This window comes from Pogonomyrmex barbatus, unplaced genomic scaffold, assembly GCF_055798465.1.
Source record: "Pogonomyrmex barbatus isolate J1 unplaced genomic scaffold, ASM5579846v1 scaffold3, whole genome shotgun sequence".
NCBI classification, from domain to species: domain Eukaryota; kingdom Metazoa; phylum Arthropoda; class Insecta; order Hymenoptera; family Formicidae; genus Pogonomyrmex; species Pogonomyrmex barbatus.
Window position 1 is genome coordinate 855347 of NW_028297127.1, and position 18581 is coordinate 873927.

The 18581-nt window shown below is 33.2% G+C and overlaps 1 protein-coding gene and 2 long non-coding RNA genes across 4 annotated transcripts; 2 read left to right on the forward strand and 1 right to left on the reverse strand.

The window, feature by feature from the left end:
• Nucleotides 1-776: 776 nt before the first annotated feature.
• On the forward strand, nucleotides 777-3607 carry LOC148935906 (uncharacterized). Its single transcript, XR_016139723.1, has 2 exons — nucleotides 777-1044; nucleotides 1717-3607. It is a non-coding gene; the product is annotated as an uncharacterized LOC148935906 (long non-coding RNA).
• Nucleotides 3608-4744: 1137 nt separating this feature from the next.
• On the reverse strand, nucleotides 4745-18549 carry LOC105430452 (uncharacterized). Of its 2 annotated transcripts, none has more exons than XR_016139721.1 (2): nucleotides 18132-18549; nucleotides 4745-6034 (listed from the first exon to the last, which is right to left on the reverse strand). It is a non-coding gene; the product is annotated as an uncharacterized LOC105430452 (long non-coding RNA). The 2 variants fall into 2 exon arrangements; XR_016139722.1 differs by having other exon boundaries at nucleotides 4745-6095.
• Nucleotides 5872-15236, forward strand: LOC105428984 (uncharacterized). Its single transcript, XM_089078801.1, has 2 exons — nucleotides 5872-6008; nucleotides 13773-15236. Exons 1-2 carry the CDS (start codon nucleotides 5891-5893, stop codon nucleotides 14105-14107), a joined length of 453 nt encoding a protein of 150 aa, XP_088934927.1. The 5' UTR covers nucleotides 5872-5890; the 3' UTR covers nucleotides 14108-15236.
• Nucleotides 18550-18581: the final 32 nt, after the last annotated feature.

Here is an 18581-nt window from a genome sequence, read left to right on the forward strand (position 1 = left end):
GCGGGAACTACATGGGAAAATCTATGTGGGAATTATTTGGTTAAAATTATGTGGAAGTATGTGGGAAAAACTATGTGGGAAGTATATGGGATAAACTATGTGGGAAGTATATGGGAAGAACTATGTGGGAAGTATATGGGAGAACTATGTGGGAAGTATATGGGAAAAACTATGCGGGAAGTATATAGGAAAAATTATGTGGGAAGTGTATGGGAAAAACAATGTGGGAAGTATATGAGGAAAAACTATGTGGGAAGTATAATTTGTGTGAAGAGCCCCCCAACATTGAGAAACATAAAGTTTCTATAGCTCATTCGATTGCTCATCGTTTGCACATGTATGCACATTTCGAATTTTCGTTTGCACACTTCTAGTAGAAAAGTTATTAACAAAACAAATTTCGTGGGGCCATCTTCACGCAAACAAAAATCTGTCGAATAATATCATTTTAAGCATAATATTTTTGTTTCTATCTCATCTACCGTAGTCGCTCGCTTCTGAAACTTTAATTGTTAATAACTTTTTAACTAGAGGTGTGCAAATGAAAAATCGACATGTTTGGCAATGTGCAAACAAATATCTATCAATTGAGCTTTCTATTTAATTTACTCATAGTTGGGGGGCTAGTGTGAAGATGGCCCCACGAAATTTGTTTTGTTAATAACTTTTTTACTAGAAGTGTGCAAACGAAAATTCGAAATGTGCATACATGTGCAAACGATGAGCAATCGAATGAGCTATAGAAACTTTATGTTTTTCAATGTTGGGGGGCTATCTTCACACAGGTTCACTCATCTGTATTATATATGTTTTCCTATTGGCCTAAGATATTATAATCCACATTACGAAAACGAACTAACACATAGTTCTTGCATAGACAGCCTTATATAACGCAAATTCCCAATTAGTTATGTTCAACAACAACATTCGACTTTCCTCCGTCACAGAGTGTTCTTTTCTTTCTGCAATTTATTTCTACAATTATCTTAAGCATGCTACGAGTTAAATATAGCGATACCACAGCGCACAGTGGCAAAAATATATGTGAGTGTGTAACAAGGAAGTTGTCCTATTAGAATTATAATCATAATATAGGAAGAAAAGTTAAGTCACAATTATATTTATTTTCAGTAGATTATATATTAATGTTATAAAAATACTAAATAGATATTCTATGCAGACACAAGCAGCTCTCTTTCTCGTCGCTAAACTCTCTTCTTATTTTTAACAAAAGCAATAAAAGCAGCAAAATAGCAAAATATTCCGCGCGTGCAATTCGCGATTTCAGCGTGCGAAAATTAATAAACTTTCTCCAATTTGGATAGATCCCGAATTATCATTAGGTATTGATTATGGATTACGTATTCTTTCTCTTTCTCTCTCTCTCTCTCTCTCTCTCTCTCTCTCTCTCTCTCTCCCCCCCTCCCAAAGCCGTGCCCAGTTTACAGCCATTCTCAGCCGACTGTTGCCCCGCAGTCACGTATCCAATATCGCTCCAATTGAGTTCCGTTGGCTTCGTAACAATTACATCACTCACATATCCGGCATAGATTTTAAATACTCTGCCAGAGATCTTTCTTCTGAGTTCGCAATGAATCATCTTCTTCCCGTGTCTCTCGATATATTATAACACAATGTCTGTCCGATATAAAGATTACATTTATATGTTTTTCTTAAGATTTTAATCTGAAAAGAATTGAACTAATGATTGCAAAGGCATACTCGAGGGATGGCATCCGCACGAATCAGGACTAAGAGCAAAGATGAAGAGCTGGCGAAGGCCGAGATCAAGGCAGAAACCGAGGTCAAGATCATTTTGTTATTACTGTCTACCAATTGGACCGAGAAGAGCCAAGATTCCCAAACGATCGATATCAGTATGCTGTATTAAAATCCTCAACTTCATCGATCCGATCAAGAGCGAGGTCATTGAGATTAGCCGGCATGAAATCAAAATATTCATATTGCCAGCGTTTTGGCACCGATAGCATTTATAAGCTGAAAAGCGAGATCTCTTCGGCCTACGCTTTGTTCGACACCGAGGCCGACACAATCCATTGCTTCCCAATCGCATCCCACACGCAGAAGAATCCTTTTGAGCGACGAAGAATATTACATAGTAAATATTAGTAACAAGCAGGATTTAAAAAATAGAACTACGAAGGAAGCGATTGACAAAAGCGACGGGTAATTAAATATTATATAAATTATTGTAACTAATACATTTAAATTACTGGACACAGGTCTGGAAGATAATTATGGGACATTCAAATTAGTTGCAAAAACATATAATAGGTTGCGAAACATAAAAAGGTTTTGCAGTTTATTTTCGTCACATTTAAACGTCCTACATAATAATTTTGATGATTCAATAAAATTAATTTTCAAATTTGTATCTGACCAAACTTTTAAATTCCCACAGCAAAATTGTTTTTTTTCCCGAATCTTTTGATATCAACTTGTACGGATTTTCGAAATCAAGGATTGCACTAATATTTCTACTAATTAAAGATTGTTGATTAATTGTTGTTAATTAAATAATTAACAACAGTTCGCTTAATAATATTTGCTAATTATTTGCTTCAACGTTTGCTATAACGTTTCGTTTTATTATTATTATTAATAACTTTCTATACGCGGCGGACGTACAGCAAACATACGGCATACGTGCAATAAATCGATGTGTATATATAATAAATCGAAAGAATCATACTCGAGATTCAATCTCAAATGTATGGCGAAGATATTGTGTAACGTGCGCGCGATATTGCCCAACATATGTTTCCGTGCTTAATCGGCGTTACTTACAAAACATACGAATTATATTATACAAATAGGTCGCGCCTTTAAGCAATTCCTTCACGCTGGAATGAATCAGCTGCTTGCGGCTTTCCTAACGCTCACGTTTACTAATGGCTATGCTAATTGCCAAGGATCCTTCCGAGAAGATCGTATTAATAATGTTCTTCGAGATTCGTGTATACTACCGACTGCCTGTTGCCCAATTGCTTTTCGAGGGAAAGAATTTCGCGCAAGTTACACAAACTAGTCGTTTTTTAAGTTGTTGTCGTCGTCGTTCTCGAGTACCGGAATAAAATAAAGTCTAATTATCGTGATAAATTGCAGGATGCTATTTCAGGTTATTATTTTTATTACAGCATTCCCCTAAAGAACTCACAGCCACAATACTAGTTTTTTTTTTTTTTTTTTTTTTTTTTTAACTGGTCCTACATTGTATAACTGCATCCACTTCGTAAATTATTCATCGCCATAAATCTCCGATCCGAATCGATTTTAAGCGGGTAGCGGAATTTAAGTTCCAATTAAACTTATGAACGTTTAGGGAGAGAATCTTGTTTAGCAGGTAGAATTCCTCTAAGATCTCCTCTCTTTCTTTTTCTCCTTCGTTGAATATACGAAATACGTCGAGTAAAATTCCGTAATATAAAATTTCATAAAGTTACTTTTTCGATGACGTACACCTTTCCTTCTTCGCGCGTGGAACCCAAATTGCATTAGACACAACATTGCATTTTATCATAATTTTATCATATTGATATTTTAATGTATATTACTGTTATTAAACTCTCTGTAATTGCTGAAAAAACGAGTAGTACAATTTTTCCACATTGTTATCATGACGTGACAACAATCTTCTTGCGCGAAGTGCGCACGGAACCGCAATATGTACGCATCTCGATATAGGGTGTTAATTAAATTACAATTTATTGAATTAGTCTCAGTCTCTCTCTATAACTAAGAATAACACAACTCTAAGCACAGTTATTAATTTTATATTTACTTGTACTTGAATATTGTAAATCAAGGAATCTTAGCCGGCGGACAGGGTCTTAGTGTCGAATAATTTTTCTTTCTTGAATTAATATATATAAGTTCAATTTCGTGAGTGAGGGATTAATCGATTTCAAAAATTGAATATCGATTTATTAAAAAGAGGAAGAATCTAGGTATATAACTTTGAGTGGGCTACGTTGCAAGTTCGGTAATAATTATAACGACACGTGGTTCGCGATATAATTTGCCTTAAATATAATTGATTAATGCTATACATGATTATTATTTGAAATCGTATATCGGCTTTGATTATTGTTTATTATTCGAAGCATCTTACGTTGTATATTAGCTGCGGGATCCATTCTATCTCGTTGATCTAAAATTCTATTAATTTGATAGAGAGAGGATAGATGAGAATTTTATAAACACCATATTGTTGAGTTATAGAAGCGCTAATGAAAGATTTACTAATGGATGAGAGAACGGATGAAAGTTAACGACAACCTATTAGTCTCTGAAGATACGTTTCCAAGCATTTCGTGATTACGGTACGCGGTAATAAGTGGTTGTCCGTCAATTAATCTCACACCATGCCTTATTAATTCATGTTGATCTATAAGCTAGCTATGACTCATGAAGCAAATGTGTTATTAACATACAGAGTGTCTCTAAATTTCTTTGACTAATCTTCTCGAACGTATTCTTCATATTACAATAAACTTATATTCAAAAATGCGTGGAATAAAAGTTATTAAAATTTACATACATACAACAACAGACTTAATCAAATCTGACAATTCAAGTTACAATTCACGAAAAATATTGAAAATACTTTTTATCTAATTGAATATAGGCAATAACACATTGGATCGTGGGCAATTGCATTCTTGTAAAAATCGGAGAAGAATTACGAATTTATAAGCATAAAAAATATATTCATTCCATGCAATTTCAGACATAAATTTTTATATTTATTATAGAAAATTCGTAGATTTGTGAAATACACTGTATATTGCAATTTAAAAATATTTGAAAGTACTTAAGATAAGCGAAAGTATCTTGAAATTATCTTTTATTCATACATAAATCGTTTTATTCATACATAAATCAAACTGTATAATAAAAAAAATTTTGCTAAAAATAAAATTTTTTCAATATTATCTTATGTGTTATACAAAGTACCTCATAATCATTAGAAATATTTTCAATAATAGATTCTTTGGCTAATTAAAAATCTACTTTCTTCTAGTGGAGATATCAAGATTGACCATTATATATTGCAATTTTTTCTTTTTGTATTTTTAAAATAATCAAACGAATTAAAATCTTAAAATTTCATATAAAATTAATCGAAGAACATAATTTTATTTAGTTCTTTGGAAACTAAAATGAAGCTTACCAAAAATTTTATGAGTTGGGAATTTGTCGTGTTGTGTATACGGCATGATCGAAGTCAGTAAATGGAAATGAATTGAAATGGATAGAAATGGACTCATGTCATTGAAATTCAAATTCTTGATTTTTCTTGAATCCATTTAATTCAATTACAGTTTAAGAATTCTTTTAATCCATGAAGTAGGATTGAAACTACGAGATTCTTATGTTGTCGATCCAAGAAAGTTACACGTGCCATGCAATCCATTTTAATCCATGAAACGGGATTGAAAGAAAGCGTTTCCTATTCTTTCAATCCAAAATGAATTAAAATGTATCAGAAATTTTCAATTCATTTTAATCTTCTTTAAACTTCTGATGAGATTTCCGGATAGCCACGTTGATTCCTCATACGTGTTCCAACGCATTCATACCAACCTGCCGCGTGGACCCTGCGGACGTCATTCGATTCTCGGTCGCGAACGATGCTTCGGTGACTGGTTCAAGAGGTGAGAGACCACTTTGTCTTGAGGGGGGGGGGATAACAGGGACCCCGCCCGATAGACGGCTATAAAATGCCGCTACGGGGACCGGGCCCAACCAGTCTTAATCGATACAGGAAGCTCCATTTTTCTGCTCCTCTTCTCTTTATCCCTCCCGTCCTGAAGGAGACTGATACCCGCCGGTTCTCCTCGTGAATCCTATCACTCGACTCGAAACTATGAAACTCGCCATCAGATTTATCCTGTTATGCGCCGTGGTGGCCTTCGTCACCTCCGAGGATACCCAAGATCGGCCGAAAACCTTCCGGAGGCTGATACCAGCCGACGTCCTCCGCGGTGAGTTAGCTCGAGCCCAATCCTTTCTAGAGATGAATTTTATTCTATAGTCCATGATTTGAGATACCGTCGTGCAATTGTCTGTTCCTAAAGTAATTTCATAAAAGAAAATAGTAAAATAAATATTCATACACAAACAGAACTGTTTTGCTGGCAAATCTAAAAATATGGTTAAATACAGATCTGAAAATAATAATTTTGTTGGACCTTTAAAATTATTACAACATTCAATTTGGTTGCTAGAAGATTAAAAATTATTAATATATTATCATATTCAAGCGTTCTACATAATAATTTTGATGATTTAACAAAATTATTTTTAGATCTGTATGTGATCAAATTACTATAATTATAAATTATTATAAATGTTACAACCTGCTTAATAAAAGCCTTAAAAAAATCTTCCTTCGAAAAAAAAAAATGTTTACCACGTACAGCTCAGAATATCTGATATTCACCTTTGCAATGTACTAATATTGCTCAATAATCATAGTAGAAATAATTTAACTACGTATCTTTTATTTTAGGAATTTATGTAATAATTGATAAAAAATGTTAGATATTTGCGTGATAAATTTTACGCTAATTTATTACTTAAGACATTGCGTTTAGAGCAATGTGATCTTCGCATATTGTTTAGCTGTTTTCGAGAGAGAAAAAGAGAGAGAGGGAGAAAGAAATGAAGAAATGTTGTATATTATTTTCATTAATATACATGAATCTTGATTTATAAACGTATTTTCTGAAATAATCTTTTTCGTGCTTGTAAAATATATGTTTGCATGTTAAATCTATTCTTTTTTAAGTTAATTAGTGCGCTTTGTAAAGTAAATCTTACAAAGATATTAAAAATGCAAGATATCGATTTTACAAACACGCGATTCCGTCGAATGAATTAGACTTCGCGATTTATTATTCGTGTTCGTGTAATATTCATAAAATGTAAATGGCTCGTTTCTTTAAGATTTACAAATAGATTTGCCCACTCTTGAGAGAAACAATAAAGCGTGAAACATCGAGAATCACGTTGGGTGTCTGGCCGAATTCAAAAAAGATTATACCCAACAAGTAGGACGATTGTCGTTATTTTCAGCCGATGCCTGGAAGACATGCGGCTTTCTTATGATGCCTGTCACGCGTGAGAAACAGCTGTCTCGGAATCTCGATGAGAGTATTATAGTATCACGAACACCATCAGGAAAAAAGTGGCAAACCGTTTTCGAATTGGTCATGTAAAAAAAATTAATTTTAATTTAGAATTCTTAAAAAGAAAAAAATAAAAAATTCGAAAATAGAAATCTATATAGAAGTTTTTAACACATAGAATTTTAAAAAAGTATTAATATATAAAGTATTAATATATAAAATCAATTTGATTTCCGTAATTGATTTTACATTGCAGAGATATGCTTATTCATACTGAAAAAGAAAATTTTTGTCGAAGCTTTTTATCTTCTCGAGGATTTCACGGTCGGCAATCTTGCTTGGAACGTTACAAAACTACACGAAAAAAAAACAATTTTACTGGCAAATCTAAAAATTTGACCAGATATAGATCTGAAAATAATTTTGTTGAATCTTCAGAAAGCTTATTTTGTACGACATTCAAATTGATTGCTGGAAGATCCAAAATTTTTGCGATATTATTATCATCATGTTTGAGCGTCACCTACACAATTATTTTGATGGTCCAACAAAGCTACTTTCAGATCTATCTGGCCAAATTTGCCAGCAAAACTGTTCTCTCCATGTGAGACTCAAGAGTCATTCTCAATTATCTACGTAAATGGAAAAAATTTTTCCTATCCCTGGCAGAATCGCAGACGTTGCCGCAGACTTATGGGTTCGCTTCACTTCCCTCGTTTCTTCGCGTCAACCTTGAATATTACTTTTTTCTCTCGCTCTATAATAATTATCGCTCCATCTAGTGATATTTATCCATGCATGAATCGACCCTGATAAGCATAATGGCCAGACGTCTTTTTGCAGACGTCGCCCATTATCTCGTAACGCGGTCTCTGTGAATCAGGATTCACAGGGACACAGGATCGCATGTATCGAGATCCCACGGACAAGTCGAGGAAAATAGCAAATTGCAGCTCCGCTCGCACGGCGTCAAGATCACCGCGTGAAAGTTTCGTGCCGTAACCATCACCTTATGATCCTCTTGCCGGTACCCCCCCCCCCCCCCCCCCGTCCCTCTGTTCCTTCTCCCTTTCCCGATATCACTTTCTTCTTTATACGGTCCGCAGGGTGCAGTGATGCGTTTCTCTTCCTCTCGTTCTCGACAGGTTAACAAGACTGTTACGAAACCTGTTACTTTTAGGAGAAAAATCGAAAACGTCTCGAGAACGACGGACGTAGCAAACAAAAAATGGCTCGAGGATATATTACTTTTACTTACAATAAACAAATTACGATTGAGATTGTAGATTATTCTAAATCGTATTTAAAAAAAAAAAAAATACAAAAAATTTTGTAGCGGCTTAGAACCTCAAGGATCAAAAGTTGAAAGTATTTAAATATAAAGTAAAAATGTGATTAAATTTTTATTTACAAAACTAGTTTCCGCAATGAAACTTTACATAAATAATCTTGAATACTCAAAGTACTTATATTTAAAAAATTGAAATGTTTTTCAATCATCACTTCTTTATTATATTTCTATTAAAGAACACTTTTATTTATTTATTTTTAAATAATTTTTGAGACAGAACCGATGAACTTTTTGATATTATTTTGAAATGCAATTTAAAATAATCTGTAAATTTTTCACAATTCTTTCATTATAAATATAAAAATTATAAAAATAGGTATAATACCTTAATATCGTCCTTAATATCGATCAATAGGTAGAATTATAACAGTTCTATTAATTAAGGCGCGCTAATTATTAAATTATTGATGCATACAAGCAATGCTTTTTTTGTATTATTCGAGGTGATATCAACGATATGTAGGGTTGTAAATTACTTTCAATTATTCTCCAATGAAAGCGTAATCGCGAACAATGATAAAATCAATCAGAATGCCTCCCAAAAAAGGAAATCCTTGATGTTCGCATAGACGCAACGGTAATCGCTGTTCTCCTCGATCTTTAATTACTATGGCCGCGATCTTTCTTATTTGTCGATGTAGATCTAGATTACTATAAATAATGTAATTAGTCATGGATAGCGATGTGGAGGGAATTATGGGCGACCTCGTTGCTCAAATTGTCGAAGGCAGAATTCGCTCGAGTGTGGAAGCTCACGAGAAGAATAGAATATTTATTTACCATCTCAGAAGGTTACAGGTATGTGTGAGACGAAGGTCTTGAATTCGCAAAGCAAATATCAACATAGCGTAAACAGTATCTAGCATCTACCATATATATTAGCAGCGAACAATCTAATATAAGCAATGACTAGCAAGAATTTTCTCTCTAGAAGATACACAATTGATTAATTTCATCAAAGATGTAGTTTTGTGAGATTTTACATGGAAAGAATATTTTTGTTGAAATATCTAAAACTTTGTTCAAATAAAGATTTGAAAATAATTTTATCGGAACATTCAAGTTTCCTAAAACATCAAAAATTATTCATTATCATCATGCTTGGTTAAGCATCCCTGTTTCACGTTAGGCCTTCAAAATTATTATCTATGGTGTTCAAATTGATTGCTAAAAGATAAAAAATTTTTGTTATTATTATGTTTATGCATTTTACACACAATAATTTTGACGATCTAACAAAATTATTTTTAGATCTGTATCTGGCCAAATTTTTAAATTTGTCAGTAAAGTATTCTCTTGATGTAGTACAAAAAATACATATAGTTACGTACACCCTCAATTAGTAGCGTTTTAATTAACTAGGCCATTATGATTTTAGTTATTTTTTTAAAAATATCTTCTAATTCTTTTTGATCTTGCTTTAGCGCGAAAAAAATATGAAAATTTTTCATACATCTTCGAAAAATGTAGTCTGATATTGTGTTCGAAAGAATTGTGGTGTTATAAAAATGCACGTTTATCGCAGAAAATATCTATTCGATATTTGAAAGCTGTTTGAAAGCAAAACCTACCCTGGAAAGTAGCATCTAATCCTGGTCGTCAGAAATGACGATGAAAGTGCGAGTGAGATCAAACACCGTAAAATCAGGAAAAAGAAGTCTCACCTGCATCGCGAGACTTTCGAAATTAGCGAAGCAACAGTCGTGACGATATATCATAATAATAAATTATAACTTTGCTACTTCATTAGTTTCTTGACGGCTGAGATAGTTTCACTTAGAAGAATGTGAAATATCTCCGAGAACGAAATAAGTATTTACGTTTAATTTAAGAACTCATATTTATAAGATTTTGATATTTATAAGATATTGAGAAAATTTATTAATCCGTTGCAAATAAATATTTCTTTCCCATTAAAGACATAATTAAACTAATGATAAATAATTATAAAATAAATTATAAGACGAGAAACATGTAAATAAATTACATGTAACACTAGAGAGAGAGAGAGAGAGAGAGAGAGACCCAAGAATATGATATCTCTAAAAATCAATCTTTTTTATAAAAATAATTTTTTTTTCTTAAAATTTAATTGAACTACTTTTCTCTTGAAAAAATTAATTTTGTGTTTTTTAAATAATTAATTATGAAAAATATCGCAATTCTTGCGCCATTTACTTTTTTAATAAATGCCCTTGTTTACTATTTTATGGCAATCGTGAAACGAGAAAACCACAACGGCATAATGGTGCCGTAAACGTCGATCGCATCGAGGTTGGCATTGAAAAAATGGTAACGAACACGTCATTGTTTAAACACACGCTCGAGTCGGAGCTGAATTATATATTAGACATACTAACATCCGTGCAAAATGCGTAATCTTTTACTTTTATTTATCTTGTAGATACCGCAAGATGTTGGTCAACCTGAATCATAAATTACAGTACGTTTCTTTCAAGCTGTAGGAATTGATGAATTGTCTGTTTAATTAGATTTATTATTTCTTTTTCTATTATTTTTTTTAACATATTTCTCTGCTCTTACACGATAAAAAATTTCACTCAAAAAAATGTTTCGCTGGTCCAGCTAGAATCCTAAATATTAGAAGTAAAATGTATCACTGCTTTTTTTTTTATATTTTTTTGTTATTAGAAAATAGAGAGAAATTATCTGTCATTTGTAGAATTTGTGACAACAACATTTAAAGATATATGTGCGAGAAGATTTAGATCTATAATCAAATTATACAATCAATTTTTTACATTTTTATATAGAGAAATGTGAGTTTAGATTATTATCTGATTGGACGTCATCACAGAGATTTTCTTGCTCTTTCTCAAATTTGAGAACAACTTGTTCGAATATAAATCCTGTCGCCATCATCACTGTCATCGATTACACATAAAAAACATATTGCGATATTGCATGCACGCTAGTCGATTTATCGATTTTAGCTAATTTTCCGTTTAGATAATTTTCGCTATGATTGCAAGATTATTTTTTTTCAATATTTCAAAACTTCCTTCGATCGCTCTTCCGAGGCTTCCTTCGACGGCTTCCTCGCCGTCTCTCGGGTGAAACGGTTTCATCGTGAGTCATCGCGACAGACAGCCTCGAAGGGCTGATGTAACTCGCTGCTCGCAGTTAAAAGCCGACACGTCGACGTCCATCGTAACGACGCCCAACATTTGTCGTTGGCGCGTTACGTAAAAGCGGCGTGCAACCGCTTGTATGACAGTGAAAGTGTTTCTCCTTGAGATTTCTAGCACGATATCACCGCCACTGTGCCGACGATGACGATGACGACGAGGAGCACACGGTGCACGCCGTTTCTCGTCGTCGCCCTCTCGTCATCGTCGTCGTCGTCGTCGTTACAGAATGTGTATCAAGGCGACGTTCATCGTCGATCATTACAATCGAATTAGCCCCGTAACGCCGTCATCCGTTGCATTCGTCGTCATCGCACGCGGTTCCGGCATCGAGGAAGTTGAAATTTCGCGACTGTCATTAGCGTGTTGCGGATGCGGGCTGGCTCGAAAATAGGACACGCCGAACCCAACGGGCGTGTTGCATTCGCGTTGTCGAGTCGTTTAGTTTACAATAGGGACAATGACATCGATACGAAAGCCGATATTATACAAAGAGATATTGACATCGGTATAAAAAGATTATCTCTCACGTGAATTGAGTTTTAGGCTCTACTTTAAAAAATAAAATGATGAAAAAAATTGGAGCAAAGACTTCTGATTAAATTCTTGTAAAAATATTCTGTCGCACGTAATAATAAGAAAAGGCTTAAATAATATTGAAAAATAATACATATATATACTTTCATGGAAGAAAAATTTTCTTATTTAAGTCTTCTTTAAGAATTATATTGAAGTCTAAAAATTTGGTCAGATATAAATTTTGTTGAATCAAATAAAATAAAAATGTTCATGTATTGTATAGCAAGAAATATGAATCTTACATAATTACTTTGATAGCCCGATAGAATTATTTTCATACTTTTTTGTATCTGGCCAAATTTTTAGATACTTCAACAAAACTTCGTTTTTCTGCAAAAATTTGAGACTAAAGAATAATCGACCAATTTTGCATTATTATTTACAAAATGTGAGTAACCAAATAAAATTGTGTTATTAAATCAAAACGCTAAATCAAAACGATACTTGCTTATCTAATAAAAAATATTATATTTTGCTATTTAAAAAAAATTATCTAATGAAAATCGGCTACTTGTGAATAATTCTCTATTTTACCATTAGTATAACTTTTCTTTAGTACGAAATCGACGTCCTCGATTTCATTATTCATCGTAGCATGCAAAACAATATTAAAAATCACATCCATTCTCTCGTATCGGCTCTCTCATTTGCCCGGTTATCCAGGCCGATAATTAACGAGCAACATTGTTCGATGAGCATTAACACCGTTTAGGTTCGACGCGCATTAGAAAGTACGACACTTTTATGGAATTACGCGTGACGATAATAAAATAACAGAGCGAGTAAACGCGTTACTATCACTCAAAAAAAATGTCTCTGGCTAGAATTCTAAATGTTATTTCAATTAAAATGTATCATTGTTTTTGATATCTAATCGAAAATTGTCTGTCGTATGCAGAATTTATAACGGCAACATTTTAACAACATATGCTGGAAAATTTAGATTTCATTGTTATCTTATAATCAAATCATAATCACTTTTAAAAAAGATGTGAATGGCTATTATCTGATTGGGCGCCACTTTCTTGCTAAATTTGATAAAGGCTTTAGATAAATTCTGTCTCTGTCATTTATATTAATTAGATATAAAACATATGTGATATCACAGTGTTTGCTAGTCATTTTTTCATTTTAATTAATTTCTCGTATTTAGATAATTTTTATGATTGCAACACTATTTTTTCAGTTAAGGAATCGCAATTATTATAGTATAATAGTATGGTAATATCGCAAATTTTTTTCAATATTAAGAATTAATTTGGACATGCTATATAATTATTTTGATAATTACATGTTTTGATTTGAACGTCCAACAAAATTATTTTCAGATATATATCTGACCAAATTTTTTTAGATACTTTAGCAGAACTATTCTTTTTTATATGCATAATAATTGTATTTCTTAAAGACAGATAGAATCATTTATCATTAATTAAGTTAAATCTTAAGTGCTCTTTTTTGGCTCTTTTCTCTCACTGGCTGGTTTTTATCCTAATAAGAGGAAATGTCATTTATTTGTGTTATTTCATTACATTGTAGACTTCCCTGGCACGTGCTTCGCGTCGACCAAGTGCGCGACTATCGAGCCGGGAAAATCGTGGGAGCTGTCACCGTTCTGCGGCCGCTCCACCTGCGTGTCCGCCGACGATAACTCCGGCCGTTTGTTCGAACTGGTAGAGGACTGCGGCCCCCTGCCCAAAGCCAACCCTAAGTGCAAGCTCTCCGATAAGACCAACAAAACCGCGAGCTTCCCCGAGTGCTGTCCGATCTTCGAGTGCGAGGACGGCGCGACACTCGAGTACCCCGACATTCCGACCTTGCCACCGCCGACCGAGGATGCCGCGAAGGCGCAGCCGGAGGCGCCGAAGCCTTAAATCCGACAGCACCCCTATCCCCCTGGGGGAGAAGGTCACGGTGTAGCCTCTTCGACGTGATCTTTCGACGCGCAAAAACGGCAACCGACGAAAATCATCAGTACGGCGATCAGTACGTTTCGAGGACTCCACTTTCTGAGGACGACTTTCGATGACCCACGCCACGAAATAACGCCTGGAATAACGCTAAATAAGGATACAAGATCTGCTTAGATACGAAAGAACAATGTTAGCTATGCTATTTTACGGTATTTATTAATTATTTCTCGACGACAAATTGTGACGACAGCGATCAAACCGATGCCGCCGCACGTTGCGCTGGGACGACGCTTACTCTCCGTTACTCGTTCCTCTATCCACGTTGCTCTTCCAGCTCGATTATGAATTATTTGACAGGATTGCGCAACGTTTGTGTGCCGATCGCGACGAGGCCGTACCGTGATACCGCTCACCGCCTAACATGATCCCGTACACAATCCAGATTAAACTTAATTGTATATAAATCCAGGCTGCGCCCTTTGCAAACTGCGAGCACGATAAAAGCTTTTCCGAAACGCACCAGTTCTTCCTTCGATTTGTAATCTTATTGTAATCCATCTTGACCCACCCCGCCCAGGTTAGCTTTCCCCCACATTCTTTTACTACCTATTCAATCCCCGAACGCATGATTTACTTTAAGTTAAAAAAAAAAAAATTTTTTTTAAAAGAAGTGAGATAACAGAAGTGACTTTGCCGAAGTCAGATATCTATGTGAAAGCAAAATATTTTAAAATTCTCAAAAAATATTTGATAGGAGATATTGATTGTATAATGAATGAATTTCACAAAGAAAAGATCGGGACGTAAATTTAAATTTTCCGGAAAATCTATCCTAGCGAAAAAGATCGCAAATAGTGTATTCTAGTGTGATTACTCTTTTATATTTTAGCTCGCGCACGAGCGTTTGAAAGGTTTAGACACTTTTTAACAATATACTTTTAATGACAATCAACTTTGCTAACGGCGCATTTTTTGATTTAAATTCTTTTTCAACATATGACAAATTATTTCATAGCGGAGTCTGGCGTATGAATCGTAAATATGTGTGATTGTAATTATATGTGATTAAATTAATACTTATTTAATTCAATCCAATTGTATTTATTAAACATCTCCTTCCCTTTCATTTTTTTCTCTCAGAGTTAGAATCAAGTACAATTCAATCAATATAATGATTCGTATGGCTTGACTTTAATCAGAATTTAGATGAGGATATTAAAAAATCCAATTTTTACGTATATTAATGGGTTTTTTTAATTTAAAGGTCATAAAAAAATGCTTGGAACTTTTTCGACGATTACGAGAATAATATCTGATATGATGACTAAAAGAAGTGGGCAGTATATAAAATGTTAATCAACGTCGCCTTCAAGATATTTCCGACATAATGAAGCAATCGAATATTAATTTATGCATGCATATTGAAAGGTAGGAGAGCGAACATTTGTTTAATGTCAAAATATTATTAAAATCGTGTGTCATACATCCAAAGATTAACAAAAGCGCAAAAATTTAATAGATTGATCTATTATTTCTTTTAAATATGTGCATAAAAATTGAGCATAATTCTTTAAATAGTTTAGAAATGGTCATTAAAAAAAAAAAACAGATTAATTACAAATATTTTATATTTTCTTTTATGGAAATGTTAAAAACTATGTTATTTTATTTATATTTTAATATCTTAAATTCAAATCTGCTTATTTAATATTTTAAATAATACAAATAATAAATGTGCTTTTTAAATTTCGATAACTGCTATTGTTGCACAGCAACCGACACATCTTTAATTACAAACACATATTTAATTGTATATTATACATATTTAACGTTTATTAAATTACATTATTAGTGTTCGAAAGGATTTATAAGAAAGAAAGAGATAAAGAATAAACCATTATTCTCCAATTACAACGTCTCGATTTCACTTTAATATAAGAGAAACCTGATTGAAGAGTGGAGCAAACATTCGAATCGACTAAAAGTCGTACGGTCCATCTTATTTCAACTTTAAACGCTGAGTTTTTATCTTCCTGTTACGAATCACCGATTCACTCGAGAAGCGTCACTCCTTCTGGATTTTTATTTTTTTTTCTTTCTGCAACGGTGCTTCGAGAAAACGCAAGTGATGACTAACGCCGTAAAAGTAGGCGAGGAGCAAGCAAACAAGATTTTCGGTCTCTACCCGAATAGACTGCAAGACCTACTTTCACCTGGCTATCATCTCCGCTATCGTTTCTCTTATTTCGAGTTTTGATTAAGTTTAATTAAAGGACGAAAGACGGGAGGATGTTATAACACCGGTTCGTGACAATTTGAATTCGTGCGCGCGAGATCGCTGATTTCGTTTGCTGCGAAATTTATTAATTAAATGCCGATTTCGTAACTCGCGGTCAAGTTTATCGGGTTTAGTGGTAACGAAATCAGATATCATCGTATATATATATATATATATATATATATTATACATTATTGGATTCACGGGATGTCGATTACGGTTGCGTGTTTGGCGATGTTGAATAACATTAATTAGCATTGCATTTTTTTTACACTGCTATTCATATGCATGCATATTTTTGCGTAATTTATTAAAAATTAAGCAATAGTTTAAATCGTGATTTTTTTTACATTTAAAGAGTATTTGATCAACATTGAATACATATTTTTGCATAATTTATTAAAAATCGTATTGAGCAATAGTTTAAATCGTGATTTTTTTTTATATTTAGAGAGCAAATTTGATCAAATTTGATTGAATTGAATACATACGAATATTCTCAAATTCTTACAAAACAATTTAAAATAAAAAGTTTATAGCAAAATTTCAGGATTTATAATATTCTACGATTTATTATTCTACGATCATTTTTATTCTCAAAATAAAAAGAATTTGTTGCGAATAAATGGTGATTGATTATTAAAAGCATCCTGTTCAATATTTTGTGAATAAATAATATGTAAAATAAATAATGGAATTATGTAATTTGCCATTAATCTGTTTGCAGAATCATAAAATTTTGCAATACATTTTATGTAACCTTTTTTTATATTCGCAACATATGCCAAGGATAGAAAATGTATTAAAAATACAAATTTGTATTAAAAATACAGATTTTATTCCATCACGAGTCGTGAAATGTCAACACAATTAGCAGATTTATATTCGCCATACATATTTATTTATGTAGATCGCAATCAATATAGAGAAATCGATTCATTTAAATCATTTAATGACAAAAAATGACGTATCTTTTTTTCATGTTGATATAAAAAAAATAAATTCCTTTACATAAAATTCGAGGTATAATGATTAAAAATCAACATAGAAATTTAATATTAAAAAATAGGATTAATTACTTATTTTAAATATCATATATAAAAGTACTGAACAATATTTTTAATAATTCAAATAAATAATTTCCAGTATTATATTAAATTTCTGTAAGTTAAAAATGTGTCTTCATAATTTTGTTTTACTCCAATTAATTTTATCATTTCCGGATTTGGTGACTAATTTTACATGGAAATATATGATTTTCGTAAGATTTCATCTTACATCACGTCTAAAATAATCTCCTTTAAACTTCAAATATGCATAAAAAACAAATAATTTGATCTCACGGAACAGAACGTACTTTATGCTAGATTTCGTCTTTCTAATTTCATGACCAAATCAATTTGTTCGTTTTTTTTTTACACATTGTTATTGTTTCAGAAATATACGAGATTTTTATACAGTATAGAATGATGCAAAAAATTGTAATGTTCCTTAAAATCCCAAATCTGAAGATACTAAATTAGGTTGCCGATGAAAGTTTAATTTACTAAAAAAAATTAAAAAAAAAACAGATTTTTTTAGAACATTTATTATTTTGCTATTCATTACAATAATGAATTTACAATGGAAGATTGACTACTCAGTGAACGTTAAGATGTCTTAAAAATAACTTGGATGCTTTTAAACATTCGTGTTGAAATTTATTACCTGCATTATTCTTTGTTCCTGTTTCATAGATCTTGATTATTAATATTTATTCTTGTTCTTAATATTTCCTTCATTGTATGCATTGTGTTGAGTTTAAATTTAAGGAAACACATCAATATTACGAGACATGTAACAACGAAAGATGAGACAAACGACGTGAGCTCAAATTTCAAACGGCAAGTTTCGAAATCGCGACGAGCACGTTCGACTCTGCGCATGCGCAGATGGCGGCCTATCACGCGTTTTCGAAATAGCGACGAGCAAGTTCGACTCCACGCATGCGCAGATGACAGCCTATCACGTGTTTTTGAAACGCGACGAGCACGTTCGACTCCGCGCATGCGCAAATGGCGGCCTATCACGCGTTTTCGAAATCACGACAAACGTTCGACTCCGCGCGTGCGCAGATGACGGCCTATCGCGCGTTTCCTCTCACGTGGACAAACTCGC

Excerpts from the sequence above, each read along its gene's own strand:
- LOC105428984 (XM_089078801.1), top strand. The coding sequence starts at position 5,891 with ATGAAACTCGCCATCAGATTTATCCTGTTATGCGCCGTGGTGGCCTTC. Across the intron at positions 6,009-13,772 it reads ACCAGCCGACGTCCTCCGCG|ACTTCCCTGGCACGTGCTTC; the intron begins GTGAGTTAGCTC and ends ATTACATTGTAG.